The sequence below is a fragment of the Lethenteron reissneri genome, chromosome 9, assembly GCF_015708825.2.
Source record: "Lethenteron reissneri isolate LAM-NWPU_2019-01 chromosome 9, ASM1570882v1, whole genome shotgun sequence".
NCBI lineage: Eukaryota > Metazoa > Chordata > Hyperoartia > Petromyzontiformes > Petromyzontidae > Lethenteron > Lethenteron reissneri.
Window position 1 is genome coordinate 9,345,544 of NC_083787.1, and position 11,311 is coordinate 9,356,854.

Sequence of the window (11,311 nt, forward strand, 5' to 3'; positions counted from 1 at the left end):
TCTATGGCTTCCGGGAGGGCTCGCCCTAACGTGCTTACGTCATCATACGTACTAACGTCATCATACGTAAGCACGTTTCATCCAACAATATAATTTGTCGCCACCTAGTGGAATCTTTAATAAAAGAAACATGAGTGGATTCTATTAATAGTGAGTATAGAAACAAACAAGAGATGTATTGTAAGAGTCACTTTATTTTTCATTAATATAAAGAAGTGAAGTTGCCTGTACATGCTTAAGCTGTTAATGTATCCATTGCATGGGTGGACCTTATCCTTATCAATCATCCAGACATTTGCCCCCCCCTGAGAGATTTTGCAGGAGGCGCCACTGCATTCGAGTACGACGTTTCGCCAGTAAATACAACTAGCATTATCAGGCGACAGCCAGAGTTGCGGAAAAATCCTCCTGTTTCGTTCCTTAAATAGAGGAGATAACGGTGATGTCGTCACTTGTGAGCCAATAAAGTGCGATGGCCAGAGAGAGGGGGGGGGTAATGTATGCATACAAATTACAATGGATATTACAATGGATATTACAATGGAAACCTGGCAGGACCCTCCTGAAAATGAGCCTTGAGACTCGGGGAGGTAAAAAATAATACGGTATCGATTACCGTTTCGAGTTTTGCCTCGAAATAGGACCCGGGCTTAAAGAGGGCACTTGCATCGCTCGCGGCGTTGATCCCACGCGGTGGCATTGGGCGCTGTGATCAGACGGGTATAAGGGGCCGTCCATAAATGACGTCACGCGATTTTGGACGATTTTTGACCCCCCCCCCCCTCGTCACACGGCGTCCACAAAAAGTCAGACCCCCCCTCAAATATGACGTCACAAAGCTCTGCCCCCACCCCCCAAAACCATATTACCATTTTGAAATCGCTTTAAACTATTGTAATTGTAGTGCGGATTTAATGTGGCGCTGCACTCTGATGTTGTAGGAGAAAATATTTATTAAATAGTCTATTTAATTAAGTAGAACGTGTTGTCTATATTTATTTAAAGTTGCGCATTTTGATGTGACGTCACACATTGTCACAAATGTCTGACCCCCCCCTAGGTGCGTGACATCATTTATGGACGGCCCCTAACTGTTGTTATAACGATTACATACCGTGTCAACCCATACGACTGTACCCCGTAATTTTGTACATGGAAATTGAATTTTCAGCTCTAGACGGCGTGCAGCCGTTTCAATACGGGCAAAACATTGATTGGTCTCCATATTGTTAAAGTCACGTAGGTAAAAATAAATAATAACAATAATAGATTAATCATAATATAAATAAAATAATATATTTTTTTGATTCTTGATAATATATATTCTCCATATTCTTGGTTCTTTCTGTAAAGTCACGTAGAAGGGAAACAATTAAATCATAAAAATATAAAACAATAAAATCATCAGGTGTGAAATCCACAGCAAGAAAATTAAATCAAAATTAAATTTTTAAATCAAAACAATGTTTGGTCTGTTTCTTAGTGTTTCTCCCTTGTGATGATGGCACTCACATGGGACCATCATGATGTATGTTAACAGCTTCAAAAAGTCTCCACTCGCTCGCCATCATTGTCAACGCGTGCCTGGAATCTTCTCCAGGTGGTCGCCACAACATTTCTTGTGGAATTGTTGCAAATTTTCAAAAGCAATAAAAACATTTCGATTTAAAGCTTTCGTGACTGCAAGGATTCATCTTCTTGGTTCTTTCGGTAAAGTCACGTAGAAGGGAAGTAATAAAATAATAAAAATAAAACATAATAAAATAATATAAAATATTTATTCTTTTAATTTTATTATTTTATAATATATTTATAATTTTTATTTTATTATTTTATAATATAATATATTTATTATTTTTATTTTATTATTTTATTACTTCCCTTCTACGTGACTTTACCGAAAGAACCAAGAAGAAAAATAAAAACATTTATTTTTAAAGCACCCAGCAAAACCACGTGAGTGTAGGAATCGATAGAGGCGATTCCTCGCGCCGGGAATCGAACCGCAAGGCGCCGCGCGCGCCCCGCGGCCTGGCCCGGGTCAACGTCGCAGAGACGGCGCTAGGCGAGGCGCTGGATCCGTAGCGAGAGTGGAGGCGTTAGTTCGTATCGATACTGTTAGTATCGATAGTGTTAGTTCGTATCGATAGTGGAGGCATTAGTTCGTACTGATAGTGGAGGCGCTAGTTCGTGGCCGCTAGTCTCGGCGCTTCGTGTTCAGGAGAAACACGCGGCCCGGCGGGAGAAGCGACTCAAGGTGCAGCCCCGCGAAAGCCGTTCTCACCCTACACACACACAGTCTACATACACACAGTCTACATACACACACCCTACATACACACAGTCTACATACACACACCCTACACACACACACCCTACACACACCCTACACACACCCTACATACACACAGTCTACATACACACAGTCTACACACACACAGTCTACATACACACAGTCTACATACACACAGTCTACACACACACACCCTACACGCACACACCCTACATACACACAGTATACATACATACACACACCCTACACACACACACCCTACACACACACACCCTACACACACACACCCTACACACACACACCCTACACACACACCCTACATACACCAGTAGTATCCACATACATACACACACACCCTACACACACACCCTACATACACACACCCTACACACACACACCCTACATACACACACCCTACACACACACACCCTACACATACACTCCCTACACACACACACACACACCCTACACACACACCCTACATACACACACCCTACACACACACACACCCTACATACACACACACACCCTACACACACACCCTACACACACACACCCTACATACACACACCCTACACACACACACCCTACATACACACACCCTACACACACACCCTACATACACACCCTACATACACACACCCTGCTCACCCTACACACATACACCCTGCTCACCCTACACACACACACCCTGCTCACCCTACACACACCCTACACACACCCTACATACACACACCCTACACACACACACCCTGCTCACCCTATACACACACACCCTGCTCACCCTACACACACCCTACACACACACCCTGCTCACCCTACACACACACCCTACATACACATACACACACCCTACACACACACACCCTGCTCACTCTACACACACACCCTACACACACACACCCTGCTCACCCTACACACACCCTACACACACACACCCTGCTCACCCCTACACACTCGCCCCCTACGCACGCTCACCATAGCCAAAACCACTGACCTTAAACGCCGTACTTTGTAGGCCTGATTTGTTCTCAACAGTCTGTTTTTGATGCACAGGTGAATAGTGGCTTTTCATATCAAACCAAACCATAATACAATTCCAGAGTTTACTGTGAATAAACCATTGCTGCCAAGATGCACTCACAAGCCATGTGGGCTGATGGTTTGTTTGTTTACGCGAGGTGCAAAGAGCCCACATGGCCTGTGAGTGCATCGTTTTGTGTAAACAAATAAACCATCAGCCATCTGTGGAGACATTAAGCATGTTTTTTAAATATAAAAATGTAAACTAGTTGTAGGCGATTTAAATATACTCTCAGCTCTGGGTACAGTGGATCAGAGGTCCCATACTCTTAGGTTTTTTCGGTAAAGTCACGTAGGTAAAAAATAAATAATAATAATAGAAATGATCATAGAAATAAAATAATAAATCACGACGTTTCGGAGGCAACATAAGTGGACACTTGATGCAGTAAATTTAGCTGTGACGGTCCCACCTGATGACGGAGACTTGTGTTGCCTCCGAAACGTCGTGATTTATTATTTTATTTGTATTATTATTTTTATTTTTTACCTACGTGACTTTACTGAAAAAACCTAAGAGTATGAATCCTTGCAGTCACGAAAGCCTCAAATCCAGAGGTCACATGTTTGATCAACTATACCTGCTGTGATGTTTTAAATAATATTTGAAAGATTACGTGCAGAGTGCTGAAATTTGGTTTGGCTGTTCGTCAAGACTACAATTCCACAAAATGTCATCAAATTAATTGGAGTTCGGTAAGAGCAGTGTTGATTTGTTATCGTATGGCCTGGATCACAGCAGCATGGAGGCCACTGCGTTGCCAGATGACTGCTCTGTTGCTTATGTGTGCATGTTGAACTTCTTTCGCACCGTATATAGCCAACCGTGCTAATCGGAGGTGCTTAGAAAATGTAATTTTTAGCAAACTACAATGACCCGATTTACTAATTCCACAAACGTCTGATTAAAAAAAGTATAAATACTATTATATGTAAGATATTCTCAGTGTGAAAATTCTAAAATGCAATTTTTTGGAGGCTAATTAAAACTTTTTATTTTAAATGGAATGTTTTTATTGTTATTCCACCCTTTAAGAGTAAAACAAATGCAATGTATAATATCCATCTTCGCTTTTCATTACAACCACATTGAGAACCTTAAGTAATAAGTGTGTTGGGAATGTTCATTCCTTCCGCTCTTTGATGTGTTCACCATCCCCGGTGTTATGTGCAGGTAACGTCAGTATAATGGAGACTGCGGTTGAGACGGTGGCGAGTGAACTGTCGTGCATGAACACTGGACATGACGATGGTGAAAAGGCTCAACAACCCCAAGAGAACGTCGGCGAGGGTGAAAAAGCAGCAAGTGAGTTATCTTGAACACTGTGTTGGCCTCAAATACAGGTAGTCCCCGACTTACGATGGAGATGCGTTACGACGACCCCATCGTAAGTCGAAAATATCGTAAGTCGAAAATGGCCTAGCCTACCCAGGAGTCTTAAAGAATGGTGATAATTTAGCAAAATAGAGCAATTTACAGTACCGTACTGTATAAACTATATGCGTACAGTACATCCCGGCAGCGTCCCAACGTACAGTATCGTACCTCGTACACTGCTGCGTTTGCCTGCCGCGCGAAATGTAAAATATTTTACAATTTTGTCATATCACTATCGCCCATTGTAAGATCGAAATATCGTAAGTCGGATCATCGTAAGTCCGGGGGGACTAGCTGTAATAACAAAAGTCACCTTGTAACGTATCCAGTATTCACTCGCTTTCGATGAGAGAGAATAACTCGGAGGCGTGAGGAATTGCAGACAAGCAGGAAGGCAGTAGCCAGGCGGTGAGCCGGTGCTTCCAACAATTGCCCAAACTCTGTGGCCCTCTATATATTAAGATGCTTTCAGCCAATTCACGAGTGTTAATAAATGTGGGAGGAAACCGGAGCACCCAGAGGGAACCCTCGTGCGCGATGGGGCAGTATCTCTATCCCATACAGATGGATCAAAGATGAGTCCACATTTTGCTGTTCCACCTTCTCCTGGCAAGCATGGCAGGGCACCTCAATGCCCACGGGAAGAGATGTCATAACATTTGTGCGGTCCACTAATCCACACCGTCACAGTTCTAGATTACAAGCGTATGCCACCATCGTCCGAATAAATAATAATAAACATGTAATTGGTATTCAGAGACGATTCTTTATGAGCTGTAAGATAAAAAAAAAATCCATGGCTAATTAGAATGAAACTTTAAATCTCATATCATCAGGGGCCATGCTGTAGTGTATAGCCTCAGTATCTATGAATATACCCAGCATTCACTGTTTTACATCCTATCCTGTATTGCTTGAAATGTATGGCCATCAATTATAATATAATATTCAAGGTTAAGAGATTTCTATGGTCAATTTTGTTAAAATGACCACCTCTCTCCATCCTTTCCCTCTGCTTAATCCCCCAACTGTTGACAAAGTTGGCATCTCCACTCTTCTAATTATTGTGTCATTTCACTTGTAATTAGAAAAATAATTCTCACAACAAAATTTAGCAATTAGATCGGCATTTTGGCAAAAATTGCCCCAGTGATATTTCTGCTTACCAATGTATATGTCATTTATATATCTTCTCTAGGTGACAGTGATTGGTGGATGGGCAGCAGTGATGATGAGGAAATCAAGCCTGGGTGCCCAGACTGGATGCCCAGCCCAGAACAGATTCGTACTCTGTTTGAGTGTATCGCTAAGGAAGTAAGTTTTGCGAATCAATCACAGTAGTTTAACTCCTAACACTCAATACACATCTTCTTGGTTCTTTCGATAAAGTCACGTAGAAGGGAAGTAATAAATAATAAAAATAAAACATAATAAAACAATTATTTTTATTATTTTATTACTTCCCTTCTACGTGACTTTAACGAAAGAACCAAGAAGATGAATCCCTGCAGTCACGAAAGCTTTAAATCGAAACTCAATACACACCTTCATGGAAGATAATGTTTAACGAATACATAATTAATATACACAAAATATCATAATTATGTATAAAATTATGTTATTTTAATCTGTCTTGAACTCCTGGACCAATGTTTCCCAGCAGCCTCTGTTTAAAACCAGGAAGCCTCTGGACTGGCTCTTCTTTCTGGGTGCATGAGTCGAGTCCAGTCTAATAAACAACTGCTGCTCACATGCCAAACGATGTAGATTAGAGCAGTGCCCCCCCCCCCGCCCCCGCCACTGTGTGGGTCATGGGGTTTATTTGTCCATAGGTCATTGCATTGGTCAGTGTGGGTCAATGACAGTAGGGAGCATAGCTGTGGGAGCATAGAAGTAGTACAACAGTGGGGTTTGCTGCACTGCCCTCTGCTGCCCATCACATAGCCCCACATCTGAGTGTAGCCTGTTTGTACAGTAAAACCTTGGATTGTGAGCATAATTCGTTCCGGAAACGTGTTTGTAATCCAAAGCACTTGTCTATCAAAGCACTCGTATATCAGTTGTGATCACGTGACGCTCGGCAGACAAAGCGTATACACGTACTACTCGTATTAAAAGACCTCGCTCGTTTATCAAATTGATATTTATTAAAATAATTTGCTCGTCTTGCAAAACACTCGCAGACCAAGTTACTCGCAATCCAAGGTTTTGCTGTATACGAAAACCTACGTTTTAAGTTCAACAGATGTAAGTTCGTTTAAGGGAAGACCAGTGTGATTAGAGCAGGGAAGGATTGTAGTGTTTGGGTTTGTGTGGTGAGGCAGCTAATTGAGAACCGGGAAAGTCACGACGCACTTTGCATTTTTCGTTCAAGTGCTGTACATGAATAATGTAGCGTACTTGTGTTTTTTTTGAGAATGCAAAGGATCCAAATGAATTGGCTTTACTGCTGTGTTCATCTGTTTGCAGACAAGTTTCATGTTCTGCAATAGCTTAAAACCCTATTATATTAAATGACTTAAGCATTATTAAAATCAATGTAATATCAATTGCATGTGGATAGATGGCAGAGAATATCTATCTCGCCCTCTTTTCCACAAATGTAGCTACCGACATACCTCTGGGCATTGAATTATGGCATCTGTCATAACATGATTTCAGCCTCTAATTTAAAAGGTATTCTAAGCAAATAAATAAGTGAATACCATTAAAAGAATATCATGTTCAGGTTTATTTAGTTTTAAGCTGGTGAAAACTCAAGAGATATGGATAGTCTCTTTGGGACTTTACCATTAAAACTAATATAATTTCAATGTACACTCTGTGTTAAGGGGTCACTTCCACTAAAAATGACACATTTGCCTCGGCGACCGCCCACCCCGGAACCCCAATGTCCGGATGAACCGGAAGAAGAAGGCCGAACAGAGCAGCCAGATGGGCAACAGAGTGAAACACTGGACGGAAAGTAAGTCTCATGGTCACACATCTGTAAAACCCGGCCAGGTTGCTGAGCCATAGAGCGAGTGGCTCGCAATCGGACGGTTGAGAGTTCAAATCTTGGCTGGGGGTTTACTTAGCGCATTAGTCTTCCGGGGTTGATAAAATAAGTACCACCATGTGGGCAAGTCAAAAGTGGTTGCCCTATAGATATATTTTCTCCCCCCTGAGGAATGTCGAATTTCCACTACTGTCTCAGGGCTGTGAACAGGTCATGAGTACCAGTGCCTCAAAGCGAGATTAAGCAGGAAATAAATGTAAAAAAATGTTAACTGCATGTCTGTCAGCGAAATTGGCCCAGTGAATGCCAAATTTGCCTGGAATAATCCAGAGACGTATTGAATACGATTTTGAATGCGACCTCTGTTAAACCGCTAAGCTTTGGCCTCGGTCAAATATCTGTGACTAAAACAATCGCAATTAGTGGGGTGCGCTTGAAAAACCACGCTCCTGCACGTCCCATCTTGACGCCGCCTCGATACTCACAAATGTCATACTCCCATTTACCTATAATGGCTTCACTAACATCATCTTCAAATAAAAATATATACACATTCAGTAATACATATTTATATAACAATTAAATGCTGAGTGGGCTTCTCACAACAGGAAATGGATATGCGTTATGCCTGTTTCCACTGTCGCAATTGTTTTATTCACTATATTTACTGGCTAAACACATGCAATGGAAGCTTAGCGATTGTTTAGTGAAAATGTTTTTTATTTTTTTTTATAAAATACACTCTTCTATTCGTGTCATGTGTGAATGTGCAGGTGTGACACCCCATCAGAATTTGATTTTAACGAGGAACTGACTCCAAAGAAAACCAACGACAAGAAGCTATTCAGTCCACGTAGGACTCCAGGTAATCAGAGTGTTCTACTTTTGTATGGTAACATTTGTCTGCAGTGAAGTGGGGTAATGGGTTCGATATGACGAGATAATTTAAAATTATCTTCAGGCCATTACAAGAACTGCAGGCACGTCACTCCATGCCGAGTCATGCATGTGCCATGATACGGGTGACGCAATAAATAGTGCGTTCATTTAGATATGAATATCACGTGAGAATAATTGATAGTAAGGACGTATACTCGCCGAACCTCTATCAGTAATATTTAGTTTACGTGGATTCATCTCCAACCCACGGCATTGCAGGAGCCTGCCCGCCAACGGGGATGACGCGTGTGACGTTGTAACAGGCAACTCCGGCTTCTGTTTGAGCTCGCGAAGCCAAGAGACACCGGGTAGACAAGGAGCTCCTCTGTGCCTGGGCTTCAAAGGTTGAGCCCAGCAGAAGCTGGATGTGTTTAGTTATGTAAGCACACCAGATAAATGACCGCACCGTGTAATGGAGCAAACCACTTAATCCAGCAATTAATCCTCCAATTCGAACACTTTCTGCAAATGTTGACTCGTCAGATAGAGAAGTGCTTGCATGCAGGCTGAAAACAAAAGGGTGTTCAAAAGTTGGTTTTTGGACAACGAGAGGTGCGTTTGTGACCACTGGATTCAGAGGCAGATCGAGAAACTTTGCAAGAAACTTCTCAGCCTGTATTTTGCAGTTCCCCAAATATCAGCAAGTATATGACTGTGTGGAATGACCAAGTACCCATTCTAAACACAATTAACAAATAGAAGACAGGGTGGGTTCATATTCCACTTGCCACTATTGTGCATGGGCAAGAATTGTAACCAGTTTACAATTTTACAGTCATTTCCATACATGAATGGAGTGATGAACACTAAATTTAACATAAAGGTTTTATCAGCAAATTATGTAAATTAACAGTGAGGATGCAGCAATAGTACTTTAGCTTGACCAAATCCTCGAGAGGTCATGGTTCAAAAACGAACGTCCTTTGGTGTGGGACGTTTTGTTTGTTTAACGTTTTCTGTACAACTGCGGAGCACAGGGATTCTTCATGGTTTTTCGAATTGGTTCCATAAGGTATCGCTGTTTTAAGTGTAATACGGACGTACATGCTTTGTTTATTCCAAGTTCACGTTTGTGATGTTGGCTCGCAGGAAGCGGAGGGCGGATACCGAAGCGGGAGGCCCGTCTGGACAAGGTGCTGTCCGACATGCTGCGCCACAAGCGGATGGACCAGCAGCTTCAGCAGAGATCCAGCCAGCACGGCACTCCCGAACGCGACGCACAAACACCCACCAGCAAGAGAAGCACGTCGTAATTATAGGACAAAAAAGTTTTTTTTGTATTAATGTACAATGTTTTTCTTACTCTTTTTGATTCAATTGAAATAAAATTTATTTTATTATCGGTGTCTCGATTTGTTTATATCTAAATCAGTTTATGTACCTCATTTGCAGTACTGATATTAGTCGTTGCAAATGTTTCAATTGGCACATTTGTTTAGTTCTAGATTTGAAGCTTTCGTGACTGCAAGGATTCATACTCTTAGGTTTTTTTCGGTAAAGTCACGTAGGGAAAAAATAATAATAAAATAATAATAAATCACGACGTTTCGGAGGCAACAAGTCTCCGTCATCAGGTGGGACCGTCACAGCTAAATTTACTGTATCAAGTGAAGATAAATCCAAAAGACAACATCTCTCCTCCCCTTAACCAGTATTTAAGATCTTGTCTTTTGGATTTCTCTTCACATACAGTAAATTTAGCTGTGACGGTCCCACCTGAAGACGGAGACTTGTGTTGCCTCCGAAACGTAATTTATGATTATTTTATTATTTTACCTACGTGACTTTACCGAAAAAAACTAAGAGTAAATTTGTTCAGGTTCATGCGCCGCTGAGTGCGAGACTCGGACGTTCTGCAGCCTTGAGCCTCCACCAGAGCGCGAGACTTGTGCTTGAAACAAACGTAACGATCTCCCCGCAATTCGGGAAGGGTGGCACCCTACCAAGTGGTCATTCCCCGGGCCCAATCCCGGCACGATTTTCCTGGTGGAATGGGGGTGGAGGACCTATCAATAGCGGAACGATGACCCCAGGAGACCTCGTAAATCTGACCCCATGCGTGTCTGTCAACCAGCCTATGTCTGCATGGGCCTCATCTCTTCATATGGGAGTCGGCACCACTCGGAGCCGTGTGTGTTATATATATATATCTCGCACCGTTTCAGTGGCACTGCTTGTGCTGAGATTTTAAAACGGTTGCCAAAGCACAGGTCCAAAATGTGTCACAAGTGGCACTCAAATATTGGAATACACCGAAGCCTTGAACGTCGCAGGGGGTTACGTTCTTGACAAGAGCTGCAATCGGCAATTCCGCGATTCGTCAACTGAGAAGGCAGATGGAAAAAAACGAGGGTTTCGTTCAAGTTTTGTCGTTTCTGTTACTCCGACATCAACCCCAAAGGTCACCATCGTCTCTGCACTGCGTCTCCCATCAGTGCAGTTCTCGCGAGCGATTCGATTCCGCGGATCGAATCGTGGAATCGATTCGGGGGGCAGGGGGGGGGTCACGCCGGTCACGTGACGAGAGAAACGCGCGGGAAACGCGAACTTGTGTGCGGTCCCTCCGCGGTCTCCACATCGCCTCTCTTTTTTTCTCTGCAGCCTCCCTCTCGTCTCTTCC

At 42.5% G+C, this 11,311-nt stretch overlaps 1 protein-coding gene across 1 annotated transcript; it reads left to right on the forward strand.

Annotated features, from left to right (window-relative positions):
* Window positions 1-2,000: 2,000 nt before the first annotated feature.
* PAGR1 (PAXIP1 associated glutamate rich protein 1) lies at window positions 2,001-10,031 on the forward strand. Its single transcript, XM_061547983.1, has 6 exons — window positions 2,001-2,257; window positions 4,551-4,682; window positions 5,953-6,068; window positions 7,586-7,719; window positions 8,526-8,617; window positions 9,781-10,031. The coding sequence occupies exons 2-6, from the start codon at window positions 4,565-4,567 to the stop codon at window positions 9,942-9,944; spliced, it is 624 nt and encodes a 207-aa protein (XP_061403967.1). The 5' UTR covers window positions 2,001-2,257; window positions 4,551-4,564; the 3' UTR covers window positions 9,945-10,031.
* Window positions 10,032-11,311: the final 1,280 nt, after the last annotated feature.

What these genes read in the sequence shown, in the direction of transcription:
- PAGR1 (XM_061547983.1), top strand. Translation starts at nt 4,565, where the DNA reads ATGGAGACTGCGGTTGAGACGGTGGCGAGTGAACTGTCGTGCATGAAC. An exon ending in AGTGAAACACTGGACGGAAA is followed by an intron (nt 7,720 to 8,525) that starts GTAAGTCTCATG and finishes GTGAATGTGCAG; the next exon opens with GTGTGACACCCCATCAGAAT. An exon ending in CAGTCCACGTAGGACTCCAG is followed by an intron (nt 8,618 to 9,780) that starts GTAATCAGAGTG and finishes GTTGGCTCGCAG; the next exon opens with GAAGCGGAGGGCGGATACCG.